The 21279-nt window shown below is 48.7% G+C and overlaps 1 protein-coding gene across 1 annotated transcript; it reads left to right on the top strand.

Moving 5' to 3' along the window:
- Window positions 1-222: 222 nt before the first annotated feature.
- Window positions 223-19594, top strand: LOC133344605 (BMP and activin membrane-bound inhibitor homolog). Its single transcript, XM_061554614.1, is given in 4 exon segments — window positions 223-1752; window positions 16687-16974; window positions 18048-18205; window positions 18207-19594. Coding segments are annotated over 4 exon segments (939 nt in total). The 5' UTR covers window positions 223-1676; the 3' UTR covers window positions 18624-19594.
- The last annotated feature ends 1685 nt before the right edge of the window (window positions 19595-21279 follow it).

Genomic DNA, 21279 nt, shown 5'->3' with positions numbered 1-21279 from the left:
ACACCCCCCTTCTCTCTCTCTTATCTTGAACCCTGCTGCCAATGCAAAGCGTCCCAGCAGATGCCTATCAGAAGCAAACATGTCTACAGATAATGGCAGGGGGAGAGGTGGGGGAGGGAGGGAGGGAGGAGACAGGCGGGGAGAGTAAAGTAGATGGGGGGAGGAGGTGAATGAGTCAAAGGGCGGACGCTCCGGGGCTCATTGTCCTTCCCGCGGGCCAAATCGTGTGATCGGCGCCAGGACACGTTTAATTGCTAATTAGAGACACACACACAGAGAGCGAGTTGTCGCTGCTGCTGCTGAGTTCGTGAGCGCTCCGGCTCCGAGCCGCCCTCTTCGGCTGCGTCCGCACCGCCCCTCGTCGCCCGCGCACGGAGAGCCCCGCCCCGAGCCAGCCGTCACGACCTCTCAAACTCCTGCTGCTGCTCCTGCTGCTCCTGCTGCTGCTCCTGCTGCTGCCGCCTCCTCCTCCTCCTTGGTCGCAGTCCGTCCCTCCCCTCCCCCCGAAACCCCCTCGAGCAGCAGAGAAGGGCTCCAAGCTCGTGCGCAGCCGCTGTTGGGGCTCAGTTGCCGGGATGAGTGCGCGCTGAGAAGGAGAGAGAGACAGAGAACGAGAGAGGCAGAGAGAGGAAGGGAAGGGAAGAGAGGCAGAGAGAGAGAGGCAGGAAGGGAAGGAGAGAGGGGGGCGATACTCTTTACGCTTCCATAGCTGTGGACTCCGGCAACTAGCCGACGTTTCAGTTCGTGCCTTGGGGTTTTTCTTTTTAGTTGCATCCACACGTGCGTAGGTAGCAGCAGCAGCAGCAACAGCATAGACGGCCAGCTGGTACAACAGCAGCTGCTGCTGCACACGGGGGTTAGGTAGTTGTCAGCTGTAGGGGGAACGGACGCGGGTAGCCGGAGGTGGTTCAAGTGGCGCGTGTTGGATGGTGCTGGTCGCGGGGGGCTGACCGGCGGGGTTCGCGCAGGAAGGCGGCTCAGCTCGGCTCAAGCTCGGCGAGCGATCGAGCGCTTTGACGTGGGGTGGTTGCGTGGGTCAACGAGCGTCTGTGCGGCAAAGAGAAAGGGAACGCAGGAGTTTGTGAAGTTTGACACTCGTTTAGCGAAGTTACTCCCTCCACCCCCCCCCCCGCCGTTGCTGCGCTGTTTGGTACAAAGCGCAGCGTGAGACGAGGCGAAGGCTGCGGCGGCGTCGGCTGCGGGGTGATTTCTCTGCATTCTCTTGCCGAGAGGAGGAACAAGCTGGGGAGGGAGAGAGGGGGGCGAACGAGCAACTTTACTCAACGGCAGAACAAAGAGCTGCGCTCGGGAAGGAAGCCTCTAACTTGTTCCTTACGACCGGGCTGTGGGCAGTTGTCCGGGCAGGCTGTTAGCTCGGTACCAAGCGGGCAGCGACGAGGGGTCGAGTGGCACGTTGAAAACAAAACGCCGGCACCGCAGCAACGCCAGCCAGCGAGCTCATCATGCGCTGTTTAGTGACGTTAGAGAAGTGGTGGTGGCGGCGGTGGTGCTGATACGGGGTTCTGTGTTCGAGGCAGTCGCAGTTGGCGATAGAGTCAGCAATAGGACCGGCAAGCGTAAGACGAAGGGAGCAGAACGCTTTGGGTCACTCTGGCTGAATTCCTTCGGCGTTGGTGTTGTTATTATTATTGGGTCAACACTCCGACCTGAACGCGATGGAGCGACTTCCGAATGTCCTGGCGCTGTGGATGCATTTGGAAGTGTGGACCCTGCTCCTGGTTCTGGCTAAAGGTAAACGCTTGTGGCTGAGCACACGGTTACGTGGGGTGCCAAACGTCTCTTGTTTTTGACTTGTGTAATTGCGTGTGCACACACACAGTGTTGTGTATCTGTTCAAACAAATGTGCGTGTGCTTTATATACACAGTGTTACGTGTGTATGTCAGTAAGCGTTGCGCGCTGTGCGCTGTGTTGTCGTGTACACAATGCGTTACGTGGATTGAACTATAAGCTGCACGTGAACTGTATTCAACCGCATGTGTGCGTGCTGCGTGATATGCGCGCGCACACGCACAATGCTGTGTGTGCGTGTTCAAAGATTTGTGCGTGGTTTTCCCCCCCCCCCCACTACTCTTGTTTGAGTTACTGGCGGAGGATATCTTGTGCTGCCATCTCTGGTCTGCACGCACGCACACAATCCGCGTCTGTAATGGCTATCTCCAAAGCGGCTCCTGCCGCTGCTTCTGGTACCATCCAGCACAATTGTTGGGGTGCAGTGATAGGATAACTGCCAAAGGTACCGCAATAGATGGCTGCTATGAGTAAATACTTTCTGAGTCGAGACGAAGAGTTTGGACGGTCAAAAGAGCCCTTGCTGGTTTACACATTCGGCAGCCTCCTTTGCCAGTTGTGTCCATTACACATTCCCACAGTGGTGTTTAAGTGTATTCCACATGACCACGACTGGCTGACTTTCCACAAAGTAATGCTTTATCAACCCCAGAGGGATGAAATTATTTGACCGGTTGATCGGGATTTAAAACTCGTAACCTTTTGATCGCGAGTTAAGCGCTGTAACTGCTCTGGGCTGGACTGGAATGCTTTAAATGATCGTAACTTCTGTGGCTTAAACGAGGCAGAAATATTAAAACGTAGTTGGTAATGTGTGCGCATTCTGATAATTGGTATCGATGTAAGGGCAGTGCGTGATTACTCCATATGCCTGTCAAGACTTTTCAGACGTTAAACTCGAGTTTATATGCCCTCCATCTCAGCTGTGTTTACTGCCCTTGAGGTCATCACGTGTCTTCACATAGCCCACACATGCCTAAGTAGCGGCCTGTATAACGCAAACTATATTGTAATTGTTGGCCATCATGTGGAGTAACTGTACCCCACCATAGCAATGTGGAATTTCCACCACTGGCTCAGGGCGGTAGACGAAGATGCATAGTGCAGTACAATGTATGTATGCAGTATACGATTAGGCAATGGATCATGTCCTTGGTAGAACAATTGTGTGTGTGTGCAGGGTTGAGCCGGTTACTGCGAGATGGGCATTGGAGTGGTCTCCATGAGTCTACCCATGCGCAGACGGCCAGAGATCGTTAGGGCAGATCTTGGAGGTCACGTGTGCAGCAGGAACTGTGGGATCTGGAAGAGGGCAGTAAGAGTTTAGCGAGGCGTGGTGGCAGCATCAGCTTAGGCCTTACAGCTCCAACGTTTTGATCTTGTGACCTGTACGCTATCGCAATCATTATTTATGTTGGAGGAATACGACGAGATACGAAGCTTTTGTTTCACATATGTCTGGGAGGGGCGGTTCAAAAAGTTTCCAAAACAAACAATTGAAAGACACGATAGGAGTGCAAAGTATAGGGAAAGTAAGTAAGCACATCAGTAAAAAACTATTTTAATTGTACCAGGTAAGGCCCACTGAGCTATGCCTCTTTCTCAGAAGTGACCTGGCCACAAATGACAGCTGGACGAATTGGCTTATAACGTGGAAATGTATAGCATGAGAGAGGGGTTAGGAGGTTGCTACGATTGAGCGTGAGAACATTTAGCTTGACCAGGCAAGAACCCTTTGAGACGAGGAGGCTCTACTTTCAAGGGTAAATCGAGTTTAAATGAGTGAAGAACAGCAAATGCCATTGTATAATTACGCAGAAATCACACAAAAAATTAGATTGTTCAACTCACAAATAATGTTCAATTCATGTAATAAAAATTTCGATTTAAAGCTTTCGTGGCTGCAGGGATTCATATTCTTGGATCTTTCGGTAAAGTAACGTAGAAGGGAAATAATAAAATAATAAAAATAAAACAATTAAATTCTGACGACGTTTCGGCCACAACACAAGCAGCCGTCCTCAGGATTACTCTTGATCTAAACCCACAACAAAGGCAGCGAATGCATAACATAAATAGTCAGATTGCAATTTACCAATTTAGAAGTACATATTTTATTCAACTGGTTCAGATCTTATTGATGTCCCATTTGCGCTTTATAAAGAGACTTATCAAACAATAGTTACTCTACACAGGCGCGTCTCATCGCTTGTTCGTGTTGTAGTTGTTGTGTGTACGATTCATTCAGTGACTTCGTACACAATTGCTTACTCTCCTGAAGGATGCACAATTTAATGCGATATCGTTTTTGGAAAAAGAATACATCTGCACAGCCGCAGGGATCTAAACGTCAAACTTTGTACAAACGGACACGGTGCAAAGATTACGAGTCTATGCGCCTTCTAAATCCAATGTATTCCAGCAGCATTTGTGTAAGCTGGTCAGATATTCAGAGGTTTATATTTACTGAGTGTCATCAGTGCATAAGGTACCAAGTAAAACAACCTCGCCGCACAGCTTCCCCGCATAAACAAATGCTGCTGGGACACATTGGTTCAGAATTCACACGTAGGCTGGTGGGCTCCAATGCTGTTTATGATGTATATTTTTTGGGGGTTTTGTTCACTCACAATCCACCGTGGCAACAACACATGTAATTTGGAACATATGGTAGATACTGTATATCATGAATTGATAATTATTCATTAGAGACAATCTCAAATGTTCAAACTCTCTGTGACCTGCTTACATAATATAATTGAGCATGTTCATGCAATCCATGCCATGACTACTTGCATATATTTTTTTTGTTATGAGTGTGTTAAGTACTCCACGATGTCTCTTAACATATTACACTTGCCCTGTCAGACAAGCACCCGCTGTGAGTGCTGCGATGTTTACAAGAGGCAACACTGGGATAAAAATTATTTATTTGACACCATTTTGGCAGATTAATTTGACACTTTTCTGCAATGCAATCGGAATATGCAGGCTTTGCCATCACAAAACAGATATTCTAACAAGTAACAAGGGTTTGCTTTGAAATCAATAAATCCCAATGTTGATGAAGAATTGATTCAAATGCTGTAAAATACAGAAAACGCGTATTGATTCACATGGCCTCTGAAGGTCACGGGAACATTGTATTAGTGGGATATTCGCAATCTGACTATTTATGTTATGCATTCGCTGCCTTTGTTGTGGGTTTAGATCAAGAGTAACCCCATAGCTCTCAAAGCAATCAATGCCATTCTATGGAGTGAGCATTGCCGCTCAATAACCAGTCTGGCTGCACGCCACTGCCCTTAATCAGTGGGACGATCTTCACGTGCCTGCCCTTGTGTTAGCGAGCGGTGGCACGGCCCAGCGGTTTGTCGCGGAGGGTCACGATTTCATTTCAGCGGTCGCCCTGGTTATTAACCATGAGCGTGTTAACCGCAACAAGTACACGCCGTCTGCTTCACAGTAGACATTACAGATCGCATGCCATCTCATTCGCGAGTGTAGGCCACTGTGTGCCAGCATCGTGGTCCCAATTTGGCAAGTTTGAAAATGTGTCCCAAATGACTTCATTTGGGACTGTACGCATCAAACATTGCTCCTTTATTGAAAATAAAAGTGGGGAGGATCCTCGTGAAAGAGGGTCACGAGTCTCAGTGAGGCTTTCCTGGGTAAACAAGTGGAATAATAATGGGAGAGAGGGATTTGAAAATGATCCTACGTGGAAAGTGGGCGATGTCTCCTAAGCACCTCATGCCCTCCCTGCTGCCTGCTCACTCCCAGGGGTAAATTTTTTTTTGCCAGAATTGAGAAATTACAACAACCGGAAGAGCTCAAGTTCTGCTACGTAGGATTTCACGGTTGTGCTGTATAATGTTACTTGGGATGATGTCCAGTATTTTTTTCCGCGTTCTGGGTGCAAAACGTTGGACATCATGCTGAATAACCTAAAACACATCCAAGAACCGCTCTGGCTGCTGTAATTCCTTTGTAGAGCAGAAATTATCCACTTTCCATAAATGTGTTGTTCAGACCAACTATACACCTATTTTATTTGTAGATCTGTGATTCTACACTGCAGTATATTGACATGCTTCCTATTCTGTCATGCACTGGATTATGAGCCACACTACTTTATTACATTATTACAATGGAGTTACTGGATTATTATTCAAATGTATGGTATCAGTGCTGTAGTACACGATATTGTTCTCCACACTGTTTAGTTTTAGCAAACGTCTTGATCTAAAGAATATTGACAAATGTGATTGTTTTAAACCTCAAGTATCCTTGGCAGGCTTAAAAAAATCGACATTTGAGGAATACCTTTGTATTTTTTTTATTACTTAAGTATTGTGGTTATTGGTGTAATAACAGCCCTTTGTCAATCCACTGCTGAATGAATGCCAATAACACAACACCATTATCAGTCATGGGGGTTGTTTGACCATACTTCACCACGCTGGTCAGTGTGGGTTGATGAATATTGGGGGGGGGGGGGGGGGAGCGGGACTGGTACAGATATAACTCGCCACTGATGTTAGCTATGGCCAGGAATTGAACTTGGGTGCTGGGTTCACAGGGCAGTGTGATCACTAATCCACCCCATCTTAAAAATTGCAACGGATCCATTGATGTGACAGTTGTCATTCGAATGACTCAATTAAGTTCTTCTATTTCTTCCAGTGACTTCTTCTGTCGTTTATTTCCATTGTCTCTCTGAACTTTATCTCCCTTGGCCAGTCCCACTGCTCGAGGGCGATCTGTAAATACAGAGCATAAGAAAGTAGCATACGAACATAAAGTAACACAAAGTAACCCAACACAATAAGCAAAGTAATAACAACACAAGAGTGCCTCCAATCTCAAATTGTTAATGGCACAGTGTTCATCCCCATTGGTGGCACTGTACCAATTGTGGAAATTCCACAATCTTATGGCAGGGCCAGCTTCTCTGTAAGGACACCGTTGACGTTCCGCAGAGTGGTACTTTATTTTACAAACTCTGGAGGGATGATGGACCGAATTAAACCCTGACCCCTGAGCACAGCACCACCCAGCCAGTACTGTGCATACATTATGAACATCAGTCATTCTCCATCCACTGCTGAATGCAGGCTTCTCTGCCGACACCACCGGCGCAGACCGGTGCAGCTGTAACGTCGCTCCCGCACGCAGCCTAACATCGTCACTCGCTCTCCCATCGCTTGCAACGGATATATTCGTTTATTTGCTCGTGTTTTTGTTGTTTGAACTAAGAGGGTTCACCACCACCGCCTCCCCGCCGCCAGAGTGGCCCGTAAAAGATGATTCACGGCCGGCCACGCGGGCACTCGCAAGCAAGGCCCCCCCCACCACGTGACTCGCTTGCTGTTTAATGTGCTCATTTGGGGTGCTGACGATGGCGGTTTAGTCCATACGGAGGGCGGACACTTACCACTGGCCCGCCAAGCTTACGTTTAGGAAACCCAAGCACCTCCCCCACCCCTCTCTAATGCTCACATGTCTTGAGTTCATGGGTTGGTGAGCGCTTGGTTTGTATTAAAACTGCTCATTGTAAGCACAACAGTTCACAACCACAAATACATGCCTCAAGCCCCGCGCCCCGCCTTTAGATCTCTGCTTGCAATCTAATAAGTTTGGCAGTCTTCTTTGCGCATGGCATTAATTTGCTTTAAGTTTTTCTTATTTTTTCCATATAACTTCTGCCTAACATAAAATGCCTTTTAAGCGATCAAAGTCTTTTACCCCGCCCAAATGAGCGGTGGGACATTCCTCATCCTATGGTGGCACTAGAGGTGCTAGCATTCCCTCCGAGTTATAAAGTCGTTGATACGTTACTTGAAACGCAACATTGCCTTAAAGTGTCCAATTCTTTGTAAAATGTACGTCGTAGCCTTACTTGTTTTCTCCCCCCCCCCCCCCCCCCCCACAAACAAAACGTAGAACCCACACGTATTCTCAGGAAGAAAACAAAATTGGAATCTGGTTTCGAATGTAGCTTCCCCATGCCAGCATTATAATGCCACGGCGTTGCAAGCCCTTGACGTGCGCACGTGTGCGTGTGTGTGCGCGTGTGTGTGTGCGCGCGCGTGTGTGTGTGCGCGTGCGTGTGCGCACGTGCGCGTGTGTGTGTGCGCGTGTGTGTGCGCACGTGCGCGTGTGTGCGATTCCTTTGCTCAGCAGCCCGCGTGCGTTACAATTTGCGAAAACTTTTAATGCAGTTGCTTTCCAGATACAAACACTGGGCGACCACACACACACATGGCGCGCGGCTTCGCTGACCTCGTGTGTAGGAGCCTGCATGTTGCATTTCCAGCATGTTGAGTTCCTATGGGTGATTAGGGACTTCAAATCGCACAACACTGTTATTGGGCAGTCCCTGATTGCAATAACCCGTCTCCCGGAGTGACATTACAAAGGCTACGGTGCTTCTCCCTCCCCTTCCTCTCCACCCTCGCTGCCCCCACAATCGTTGGGGGTCGGTAGTGGTAGGAAGGGGGGGGGGCGCTACTGATCCCAGGCCAAGATTTCCCTTTTTATGTAGAGCAGGACTGTGTCAGAAGCCGAACACCCCCCCCGCACCCCGTCTGCTGATTGTGCTCCACAGTTTTCTGTTCGATAAAACGCACAGGCTTGAGAAGACCGTATCGGTACCGGGTATTCATAGGAGCGTGGATACACTTCAACCTTGGACATGATTCTGCTGTCCTGCCCAGCTGTTGACTGACGTTAAAGATTCCACCCCATGACAATTATTCACGATGCCTTGGGTCACGCTGTGTCAGTGCCGTGGACCACAATGCTCCTGGCGTGCGTTTAAAGGGTCATGCTACGCAGCTGTAATTTACATTGCTTATAAAGTCAGCAACCTCTGTGTGTTAAAACTGTGTGAGAAAAAAAATACTTGGACCGAGTAATGAAACGACTCTAATAACCTAAACGATGTCATTAGCCCCACTTAAGCGATTAGTAACAGCGTACCTGCCAGCTTTCCAGCAAGCCACCAGAGGCACACTCTAAATGCAGAGCCATCGCTGCGAAGCTTTGGGGGGCATGAGTGACCACGTGATTGGCCCTTCGGCCGCCATGTGATCAGGGTCAAACTGATGTTACCCATGGGACTAATGATTTTGTGTAACATAACTTATCCGTTATTATCATGGTGTTACAGTGTGCGCTGTATAATTTAACCGCTGCTTTGTGTGTTTTTCTTGGGGGTGGGGGGGGAGGTTCTGTCTTCACGGATGTATGTGCGTATGTGAGAATTTCTTTCGCACCGTACGTAGCCAATCGTGCTAATCGGAGGTGCGGAGGAAACGGTTGTCCTCGTGAACGGACCGGTGCCGCGTAAAGAATGTGGATTTGCAATCGCGGAGTGTCCAGAGAAAAGCCACACGCACACGAGGGGAATAACGCACAAGATTGCTCGTAAATAGGTCAACGGGCCTACTTGCTGTACTGCCTTATGTCGGCCAAATACTTCTCCTGGCAAGTGAATGTTTCACGTGCATGACAGTATCTTGGCAGTCCACCAGCCCCCTTTTACTGGCACGACAACGTCTTATGAGAAGCAACGGAATTTAGATGCTACGTTGATGCAAATTATTTTGCAAACGCTATAATAGACTTTGCCATTTTCTTTTCAGTACAGCACAGAGCACATCCTAAAACTTTTTTTTAATTCATGAAAATGCTGTCTCTGCGGATTGCGAACTTATTTTGAGAAGAGGGCGGCATGACGGAGCGTGTTCAGCGTCTCCACCCCCCACTCGCTATGCGCATTACATTAGGCGCACTCTGTTTTCACAACCTCGGTGAAAAAAAAGGTCTTGAGAACATGGTGAAGCGAATGAGTACGTGAGCAATGGCGGCACATTATGGAAATACGAAATAAGTTGGAATGGCACTTAATAAATCAAAATAAAAGGCTTTCTTTACCACCCTGGCATTTCCTCTCTTTCCTACTTCTGAGCTCTTAAATTATCTTTTTACAAAAATATCTCCCCCCTCACTCGATTATGTGGACATTCTTTGTTGCGAGTTATTTTAATGTGGCAACTTGAAAAATCGTGCCATTAAACACTGTAGCGTGTGAATGATTTTCAAAATGCATGTATTAAAAATGTCACGTTCTGTTACTTACGGCTCTGTGTTCGCGCATATATAAATGGTTTGTAGGAGAACTCCGCTTATCCATGCCGATATGGGGAAACTATTTGGCAGATCCTAGTATTCATTCGTAAAAGTACGGTACTTATCTGCACATTTTACTCCTAAAGGCATGCAAATAAGTTCTGGTGAACACGGATAAGGGGGTGAATTTGTGGCCAATTGTCATTATCTGCTTAAGCGTGATTTCACGGGGAAATGTGAAAGGACCATGGTCTAATTTAAACAATTGTAGCAAAGTGTGCGCAAGTGAACACAACAGTTGAAATCACTCTCACGGACACACGTACAGCCCCTTTTGTTAATCCGATGCCGAATAAGAGCCTCACCACGCCAGCCCACGTGGGTTGTGTGGGTGTGATGTCATGAGACACAGAAGACCCTTCTGGGTAAATGTGGGTCAGGTCAATTCTACACGTAAATTAGCAAATAGGACGATATATGCCGCCAACCGCTGGGTTACTTTCATCTGCGCCTACCTGTGGATGACTGAATGACGTTGTCACAACGTTATGGTTACTCTTCTTAACACCGCCAAAGGGTGGAAAATAAGGAAACTGTGTGCTTGGATTCGAGGAATTTCTGCGGATTGATTCGGCGCGCCGATAATGGTCGCAAGATCAGGAAATGCAAGAGCGGATCAGCGGTGGTCCACTTCTATTTAGAAAGCTAAAGCCTTATGGACACTCGCGATGGGACCGATTTGGTTAACATCCATATCGGAGGCGGCTCAGCGATGGCTCTATTTAAATTCTGTTGACTTGGCACGAGACGAGAAGGACTTTGAGGGCCGCCTTTAGTGCCCGTCGTGTTTCTACAGACGGCACGGTTAATGACTCCTGAGTTGAAAGCAGCTCTCGCTTGAATATGTCGGCTCAAAATATATGTTTTTTTTTACTTCAAGGCATCGACGTGCCACTTGACCACAAAGCGGGGAATATTTCATGCCTCTTGAGCCGCCGCGATAAGAGAGTGGAGTGGAGTGTAGGGGGGGGGGCACGCTTGAGCAGATTTTTCAACCGTTGTGGGGCGGCTAACGAGACAGACAGATTGCCATGCGAGAGCAGAGGGAAAAAAAACCCGCTGCTGTTTTGACATGTGGCCAGAGAAGAGCTCTCCGAGTTGATGAGGCGATTAATTAGTTTGGTTTGGGGCGGGTAGTGCCCTTGCTGCCCTCATGGCTTCATGGCCTGCCTCCCAGACAATCGAGAGATTTTGTATTATTCGAGGATGAACTATGTTGGAAACTAGACCTCATAGTCAAGGTCCCTCTTGTCTTATTTGATGATCTAGTCCTGTTTGATTCTCTTGCACCTACAACGAGCACGGTTGGCTACGTACGGTGCGAAAGAAGTTTAACGTTACAACATATCTGCGTGCGTACGTCTCATCATCGCTGGTGCCTTTCTTTGCCTCGTCCGCTGTTACTTCTGTTCCGAAGCGCTTCCCATTGCTCTGTGTGAATTGTGGTTATGTGGCCCGGTGTCCTTCACTGCAAGGCACGGGGGCCACTGACGGCCGCTAGTGGCCTTTAGTACGGCCCCTAGTGGCCTTTAGTACGGCCCCTGACGTGCGGTACCCCGGCAATACACAGAGCGTGAAAACACCGCCCATCATCATCAGCATCGTGCTGCTGTCAAACCCCCCAATGGATTAAAATGTGTTGCAGCCCTCTCACTGATGATGTCTTTTCGGCGAAAGTGGCGCCCCTCTGAAAACGAGTGAAGAACGCTGCCTTATGCCTCTTCCTTCTTTTTTGCACGCTGCTAAACTCTGAAACTCATCGTGGTTGCCGATAGTGTGTTTAAGTTCGTATTAAATATTGACCTTTCATCAACAAGTTTAATTTAAAAGAATGTCTTAAGCACAGGTGTCTCCCGACTTAAATTGTCCGTGGAATGGAGGTTACAGCAACTCTGTGTGCGGCGTTGGATAGTGGTAGAAAGATCATATTACCGTGACAAGGATCAGTCTATGTTTACCACCGTTGATTTTCAACAAAGTGGTACAAATTTTATTCCTCCATAAGGATGATGGGCTGAGTTGACCTTCAAGGGAGATTTGAACGACTTTAACTCGACATTATGTTGAGTGTGTGTTGAGTACCCTAACGAGTGTTGCCTGGCCAAATGCCTTATTGTCTATCCACTGTTATACAGCACAGTGCAAGCAAACACTTTACAATAGGCTAGTAAAAGTTGATTTGCTTAACCAGGTAAGAACTCAGACGAGTACACTGCAGTCTCGTTTGCAAGAGTGGCACACAACGGCGCCCATAAAGAAACACGGCGAATGTTCTTGCCACTTTACATTTGCGCACAGATTGTATAGCCTCTGTTTAATTCCATCGCTACATTAATGCCTCTTCGCATCACGTCAGCCATAGCGGTTGTTGGACCATACTTCACCACGCTACTCACTGCTGCTTGGGGAACAGGCACCCGTGACCCGTTCAGATATCACTCAGCACTGATATTAGCCGTGGCCGGGAAATGGAACTCGGGTTGACAGGTTCATAGCGCAGTGCGATAACGACTGCATCATCACTCCACCCACATGACATGTACTATCTTTAAAAAAATATATACAACAAAGCCATTGATGTTAGCCATGGCTTGAATGTGAACTCAGGTTACAGAGTCCATACCATAGTGATTGAAAACTCATTTCTTTGAAACTGCTTTCTGTGCTTAGTTTGTTGTCCTTCCCTCGCACCTCCAGTCAGCACGGTTGGCTACGTACGGTGCGAAAGAAGTTCAACATACACACGTACATGGTGTGCTAACCACTGCACTACCACTCCCCCTTATTAGAAGATCACGCGGCTCAATTGGTGCTCTTAACTGTATTGGGCTTTTTTGTTTTGTTTGGGGTCGTCCGAAAAGTGGCCGCTCGTCATTTCCTGTGCTCGTGCCCGTGACCCTGCGGAGGGCTTTACGTGACAAACGACGACCTCGGGCTTGAGAGCGTTGTGGGAGAAGGCCGCCCATTTACGACGACGGTAAAAGTTGACACTGCTCGTTGCTCGCCGTCACGCCCGTGTGTTAGTGGCCCCCCTTTATCGTACGCAATGGTCCGATGCAATGTCAGTCTATGGCTGCTGCCAGGTGAAGGCCTTCCACTAGACGACATTTGCACCGTTTAGTTAACTGCGACGCATTTTGTGATGGTGAATAATGGTCTGTGTATGCAAATGTCACATCTGATACATGGAGACTGACAACCGAGTGATGTTTTGGAAGGGCTTGAAAACTGATATTTTACCAGAATGTTTGATTTTGGATCCCTAAAAAACGGCCTGGTTGTTGATTGGTTTTCCTCATTAGCTAAGATCAGCCTCAATTTCCAAAGTGCTTTCAGTCTCATACTAAACAATGGCAAATATCATCGTTGTCATCTGTAAGATAAGTAATTAGCCTCATGTGGAGTGTAATTCTATAATCACAAAATAGACAAAGGCCATTTTCAGTGACTCGTATTCCAATATTAATCAACTTAATTTTAGATGTATATTTGTGAGAGCAAATACCTATCGGATCAGCTCAGCCCATCATCGTTCTGCGGATGATAAAATAGGTACCACTTTGTGGGAAGTCAATGGTGCTCTCTCTTGTGAAGAGAACAGCCCCCATCATGCCAGTATGGACTTTCCGCCACTGGCACAAGGCTGCCAGTGGAGATGAGCAATGCCCCGTCATCACATGAGCGTGGAATCACAAAACTTTAACTGTGCCTAAAAATGGTTATCGTAAAGTACAGTCCTGTGCACTGAAGTGGAAAATTTACCTTCAAAAGAAACAATGAAACGCCTCCTACCTGTTCCGATCCACAGCAACTCCCGATATCCACAAGTTGAGTTGGCTCCTCCTGTTATCTAAGCTCATGATTGGTGAAGCAGAATTACCCGGAAGTGGTGGGAAAAAGTGTCATATTATGCGTGGCTATTTACACTTTACCGGACACACAAAAGGAGTACAGTAAGTGTTAATTTCTTTACCAGGATAACGTTTCGACCTTGCGCTCCGCACATGCCCTCAGATAACAAGTGAGTTTGACTTCGTGTTGTGAGTTTTTTGGTTTTGTTAAAGCCGTGGCTCGGCATGCCACGTTTATTTTATGTACGACTACAAACATTTTCAACTGCAGTGAAATCATATCGACTTTGACGTCGGTGAAGGCCACCGCTGTGAACCATTGTACCCAACGCTCTTCATGCAGGTTCACACCGACAGCTCCGTAGCCTCGCGATCAATGCACTCACCAGTTCGTAAGCACATCAGCACTTCCATTTCCCCCATCTGCTGCTTTAATTTCCGCACCGAAATGTGCCATCATCCGCTGCAGGGTAGATACTATCAACTTTGCCGTTATTCCTAAGAGTAAGTCGCGTTGTAGCCACTGTGCTCGAACCATTGCCCACGACCAGTATTTTAAAGAATCTTATTCAAAGTGCCTCCATGCTCAAAGCGGGTATTGGGTTGTTGCTCAGCTCTTCCTATGGCCACCACCTCTCTATGTTTGTCCTTAGACAGCCTTCGGTCGGTTTCTGCACGACGGGCAGATCCATTCCAGAAAGCGGTAGTCATGCCACTGGCTCTGCAGATATGATGGGCTGAGTCGAACAATCTGAATAATCTGCAGTTGTAAAAAAATTGAGTTCTCTCTGAGTACATACTTTTTACAAGCGATCATAAATCCCATGGATCTCTCAGCCTGCTATAGTGACGTTATAACACTTGATAAGCCCAATATGTGGCGTGGGCTTCCCCCTTCTTGTTTGTAGCTCACAAAGCTGCGGGCACCGGAAAGACCAGAGTGGTCTCACCTCATTAAGCCGCGGTTCTTGCATGAGACCGTAAATAGAATCCATAGCGGTACCTCTTCCTCCAGACCATTACTTGTGTTCATTACCATTGGATGTAATTCACCTACTTCCTGGGCAGTGACACAACTAACCGGGTTTATGTCTTGGAAACAATCCACAGTTTGCTCGCTCGCGTGCCTGCTGTGTGCGCACGTGTGTGTGCGTGCGTGCATGTGTGCGTGCGTGCCAATTGCGTGAATTGTGCCACGGCTTAAAAGTTTATTTTTTTTGTACCTTTTGGGTGGTGGAAAAAAAAATCACTCTTGAACCAAAAAACACCGAACCTATGGATAATGGCTTCGGCTTTCAAATGTCTCCAGAGACGGCGCATTAATGTTGTCAATGTTATTCCTGTGGATATTCACGATGGATGTTTTCTTAACGGTAGAATAGGTGCATGAGACCGTAAATAGAATCCATAGCGGTACCTCTTCCTCCAGACCATTACTTGTGTTCATTACCATTGGATGTAATTCACCTACTTCCTGGGCAGTGACACAACTAACCGGGTTTATGTCTTGGAAACAATCCACAGTTTGCTCGCTCGCGTGCCTGCTGTGTGCGCACGTGTGTGTGCGTGCGTGCATGTGTGCGTGCGTGCCAATTGCGTGAATTGTGCCACGGCTTAAAAGTTTATTTTTTTTGTACCTTTTGGGTGGTGGAAAAAAAAATCACTCTTGAACCAAAAAACACCGAACCTATGGATAATGGCTTCGGCTTTCAAATGTCTCCAGAGACGGCGCATTAATGTTGTCAATGTTATTCCTGTGGATATTCACGATGGATGTTTTCTTAACGGTAGAATAGGTGATGAAATTCCCTGGATAGATGTATATACACACACATGGGCTTCACTGCAAACAAATACTGAGAGTGCCCAGTCTTATTAGGCCTATGTATTTCTAGCTCAACCGTTTTCAAACGGGCTTTGACTTAAAAGTGCCCTTGCTGGTTCGTTTGTTCCAACGTGTTGCGGTCTTCTTATCAGGCCTAAAGTGCCGCTATGCTCGTCCCCTGCTGCGTTGTTCAAAATCCAATCGTTATGCAGCGGCGTGTTTTATACCGTCGGAAAACGAGCGTCTTCAGCCACCCTTAAACTTAGGTGATTGTGAGGTAACATTGGAGAGTGCCCGGCTTGTTCAGAAATCAATGTCAGAGCATTTGGTGAGCACGACTGAAATATTAGGCTTGAACTCAGCTTGTTGTTGTTCACCCAGTGTGAGCTCAAGCTACCAATAATCACATCACGATGTAATCTATGCTTATCCATGTAATTACAACGTTCGTTTTCTAGGAGAGCCTCATTGAGTCTCAATATATATATTTTTTCAAGGTCCTGCATCGGGATTTGTGGCCAGTTCTATTATTGACTGCTTCGCACAATGAAGGCTGTCGTTTTAGATGAACGTTACCCCTGGCGATCGTTTGGATTAGTGTCCCACCGTTAGTGGGACCTTGTGAAGTGCGGCTGATACCCACGTGGCATCGGTATGAATTGCAGCGCGTTTCAGGAGCCGACACCTCCAGCAGTTGGGTGACACTGGCTAAGATGGCCAGGGTGGTCAGAGCACTATGCTGGCATTCTGACGTTATCAAGTTCAATCCCAGTTGAGAGCTCGACGACTCGACCTCTCATTCCTCTCGCATCGCTAAAATGAAAACATCTCTGCAGGAAGTCAACACTGGTCACCTTATCGAGAGACTTGCGCCCATCAGCTCACGATGACCAGTGCTGCCCCATCGCGCGTTTGGGCGGTCAGGAAGCCGTCGCGACGTTGGCTTTAACGGCGTCTCCTCTCTCCCTCTCTCCGTGTCTTCTTGCCCCTTCCCCCCACGCAGGCGAGATCCGCTGCTACTGCGATGCGGCGCACTGCGTGCCCACGGGCTACATGTGCAAGTCGGAGATGTCCGTGTGCTTCCGCCGCGTGCTGGAGCCCACGGACCCACGCTCGCCGCTCGCGCACGGCTGCATCGAGGCCCTGTCGCCCTCGCCGCCGCACCCGTGTCACGCGCCGCGTCCCCGCAACCACACGGGCCGCTGGCCGGTCGTGCGCTGCTGCCAGGACGACATGTGCAACTACAACGCGCTGCACGACCTGCTGCGGCCGCCCCGGGGAGACACAGCAGGTGGGGGGTCTTTGGTCATCGTTTTCATAGTTATCGTTTGCGGCGGTCGGCAAAGGTGTTGTCGTTGTGAAAACTTCGATGGTGTCTACGTTGGCGACAGCGTCCGAAGTGGCGTGAATGTAATTTTTATTGGCAGCGTTATTGGCCGCTAGGTCGTCATGCTCACCCTTTGCCTAAAGAAAGGGGTGCTTAAATCAAAGGGTGTTGGGTATTGACATGTCGTTGATGCACATTTATATAAGACTAGCTTATATACCCAGCGTTGCCCAGGCCAAAAAAATATTTTAAAACTACTCTTTAAAATCTAACAGCAGTGCGTACTGACTGTGGTGGTGCCTGCTATGATTACAGCAGTGCATACCGACTGTGGTGGTACCTGCTATCACTACAGTAGTACATGCTGACCCTATAGCAGTATTTATCGACTCTATAGCACAAAGCACTCACCTGACAGAGTGGCGTGGTGAGGCCTAGTCCTGTGCAGAGCCTCTGGCCTCGCATAGATTATCCAGCCGCCCGAGGTGGCACCTTGGCAGGCTGGGGCTGGGCTGCTACCCCTGACCCCCCCCCCCCCCCCAGCCACGATTTTCCTGGCCGCTCTGCAGTAATATTTACGGCCTATAGTGGTAGTATCTAGCGACTGTATACTAGTAATAACTGCACGCATCGGGGTGGAGGGGACATCACACAGTGAAGAATTAACGCCAGCGTTTAGTGTATTTTTTATAAAAAATGTACGCGAAAGAAAATGTCCCCCTCACTCCCACCGAAGGCATGCGACTTGGCATGGGCCGTCCCCCCCACCAAAGGCGCGTGAGTTGGTATGGGCGTGCACGCGTAATGAATAAATAAATGTAAAGCGCACAAAAATCGCACTAAATCGCTAATTAAACTAATTGAAAGTTGACAGATGTGAAAAAGGAATAGCGCTTGCTCTCCGCGGGGCTTACGGCATGGTACCTGGCTATTTTTTTTTTACGTAAACACAACCGTCGCACGCGTGCCGTGCGCGACATTGCCGACCACACGCACCGACGCTCACCATCCCTTCGTCATCCTGTGTCGTGCCGCAGACCCCGTGAGCGGTGGCGGGCCCGGCACGGACGGCGCGGGACGTCCCGCCGTGTGGCGCTCCGCCTCCGCATCGGCGGCCGCGGCGGCCGCCTCACAAGAGCTGTGGTTCCGCGCGGCCGTCATCGCCGTGCCCATCGCCGGCGCCGTCGTGCTGGCGCTTGCTCGTGGCGCTGGCGCTGCGCATGCTGCGGAGCGAGTCGCGGCACCGCCACCGGCAGATGCTGGCGCGACTCCACTACGGCTTCCACGGCCCGCTGCCGGGACGCGCGTGCCCGTCGTCGTCGTCGTCGTCGTCATCCTCGACGGACGGAGGCCCCAAGTCGGCGGGCGACGCGGGCCAGCCGTGCTGCTGCTGCTGCGTGGCGTGTGCGGAGGCGCCCAGGAAGCCCAAGGCGTGGTCGATCGTGCGCTGGGGCCCGGGGTGCGCGGGCGGCGGCGGTGGAGGAGGGGGAGGAGGGGGGGGAGGAGGGGGAGGAGGAGAGAAGCTCGAGGGGCTGGAAGAGCGGCAGAAGTCGTCGTGGTCACTGGGACGATGGGGATCGAGCAGCGCCACCGAGAAGATGGCGTTTGTGTGACCGCGGATCTTCTTTTTGCAGAGTTAACGAGACGAGAGCGTGGGAAGAGGATTTTTAAGGAACGGTGCAATTGTTTTTGGAGACGTTGAAGAGCACTCAGACTTTCTTTATGCGGAAAAGCACAACGACCTCCTTGTGATACGTTTACTCGCAAGATCGCAGAGATGCGTTCAGGGTGTCCGTCGAGGTTCAAGGCAACGGTATAAACCAACGACAATGAGAAGATGTCTAGACTCATGAAACGCTTTTTTTTTTCCCCCAAAACTGTTTTCTGTCTCGCTATGTGGTTATCGCTGCAGTGAGCTTAAACTTACAGCACGCTTTGATAGTGAAGCTACTTAGTTCAAGAATATCGAACTCTCTCTGCCGACGACAGAAACCAACGAACGTGAAGCGCGACGACGCGTCATCCCAACAGCATCCCCCCATGCGGGAACTTGCCCGTTGGTCATTTTTCAAAAAGGGAGGGAATCGCCAATGTGCGCCACTGATGACGCTTGCGAAGGAGTGAAGGAAACGGAACGATGTCGGTGAAGATTTGTTAAATTAAATTGCCGACGCACACTCTTTGCCGGGTGTGTTATCGGTGTCTTGTGTAAATGTGTACAGAGTCTGCATGGGACTTGTGTAGTGTGTCCATATTTTACACCGACCTGTGTGTCTAGCTTTCATTATTGTTGTTGTGATTTTATTATTGTTAGATGTTTTTTTATGATGTTGCACACTAATATAGGTCTACTTAGATCAATGGGATTTATAGTAACGAGAAACTATATTGTCCTTAAAACCAGGGTATTACGAAGCATGGAGAATTTCCAGCATTATGCCTTTTTACATCCCATTGGCATAATTGGTACAGAGCACTCTCTTTTATGTACATAAAACTGTTTGGTTTCTGCTGTCATTTTAAAATATATTTTCCCTGTTGAACAGCTAAAGAAGTGTTTGTGTGTGTGTGTGTTGTTTATCTCATCCTCAAATGAGTACCTGGTGCGGTGTGTAAACATCGCCACTCGGGAGACAAAGGCGACCGGGTGTGATGTGGGTCACACACATCCCCCTCGTGTGCTGTGCCAGCCTTCATAGGTGCTCGCCAACAGCACTTGCCCCAAAAGCCTGTTTAGGTTATACGGGGGTCTTTGTCTTTGTTTATTTAGGGTAGTCTCAATTAACCCATTTCACCTGGATCTATCCCACGACTTGTCAGCGAGCCCTTGACACTTCATGTGATAGCCCCAAAATGCACCCAGCCTGGCACAAGCTCTGAGGTGACGCCATCTCCACTTAGTAGCGCGCAGCGGCTGATGTTGACTTGACGACACACGGGGAGCACTCAAAGAAACCCATCTGCCAGCTTAACTCTCAAACTGGCCTGCCATTTTTCAATGCTGGTTTTACCCATATTGGATTTTGTGTGAGATGCTCTGACAAAATAAATAAAAATCTCAACAAAGTCCAAACAGAGAGGCCCTCCTGGCAGGTGAGGGCTGTGTTGGCTTGGTCACATAGCACACATTCTCAGCCATCCGCATGCCAACGCAGCTATTGTTTGGCTGGATATACACGGGGCTAATGGGAGCAGAAAGGCAAGAGACGAATGGGGGTAGATGTGGTGGGTACAGGAGGACCTGTACTTGGGTGTATAGTACTTGCCAATGGGAGTAGTGCTTGCAGTGGCTGTTGAAGAGGCTACTGGGTCGCTGGCAGCAGCCATCCTCGTGCAACATAGTTCATGAGCCTGGGCCAGATATTTCACTTGTCAGTACCACCCGAGATGGCGTAACTTCAGCGCTCCCAATGTCTTAATGTGGCCAACAACAATAATGTGACCATCATTTAATTGAGTGGGTTATAATGCATTAACTCTTTTTCGCCACGTAAATAAATTGGTAAGACTGTACGCATGGTTTGCAACTTCAAGTGGGACCAATTTATGCTCTGGCCCGTGGGCTGACAATGTAAGGCAGATTAACAATGCTGATAGCAATCAACAGAGCATCAGGCGACAAAAACAAACGCTGCAAGTTGGAACAGTAGGCAGCGTAGGTGGCCCATCAGCTATTCACTCCGGCCTCTTAATTCATAACACATGGGCTCTCCAATCACCACTGGCTCAACACATTGTCTCAAAGTGCCTTGAGCCTAACACGGACATTGTGGTGACATCACTGCCCCCGATGTTACTGTTTAATCCACATCAGCCATGATTTATCCACTGCTAGATGGCCTTCCCAAGCCACCGTCTCTCACCCAGCACACGAGTGGACGTCCACTCAAGCTTACACCTGCGCCTGCCTTGGTGCTGCCGGCACCCTGAGGACATCGGTTGCAAGTGATGATGGAGCATCGAGTTTCTAGGATGCGCTACTGTTTGGAAGATACGCTGGTCGGTGAAATGTATCTGACGTGGGGAATGCACCGCTCACACTCAGGTGGCCTACTTATTCATCATCCAATCATTGTCCCCCGTGTTCAAATGAGCATTGGGCAGCAGCTATATCCGCTGCCATTCCTTAGCCGGTGGTGGAAATACCATGTTGTTGTGGGAGGGGCCGGGACGATAAGCAACCGGCAGATTTGGAATTTACTTTGCAGTTCCAAGAGACGCGGCATGGAGAAGCCTCTTCGTCCGAGAGCTGGCGACTCAGGTATCCGA

This window comes from Lethenteron reissneri, chromosome 20, assembly GCF_015708825.2.
Source record: "Lethenteron reissneri isolate LAM-NWPU_2019-01 chromosome 20, ASM1570882v1, whole genome shotgun sequence".
In the NCBI taxonomy this organism is placed as follows: Eukaryota; Metazoa; Chordata; class Hyperoartia; order Petromyzontiformes; family Petromyzontidae; genus Lethenteron; species Lethenteron reissneri.
The sequence above is the reverse complement of the archived record's forward strand: the minus strand, read 5'-3'. Positions and strand labels throughout refer to the sequence as shown.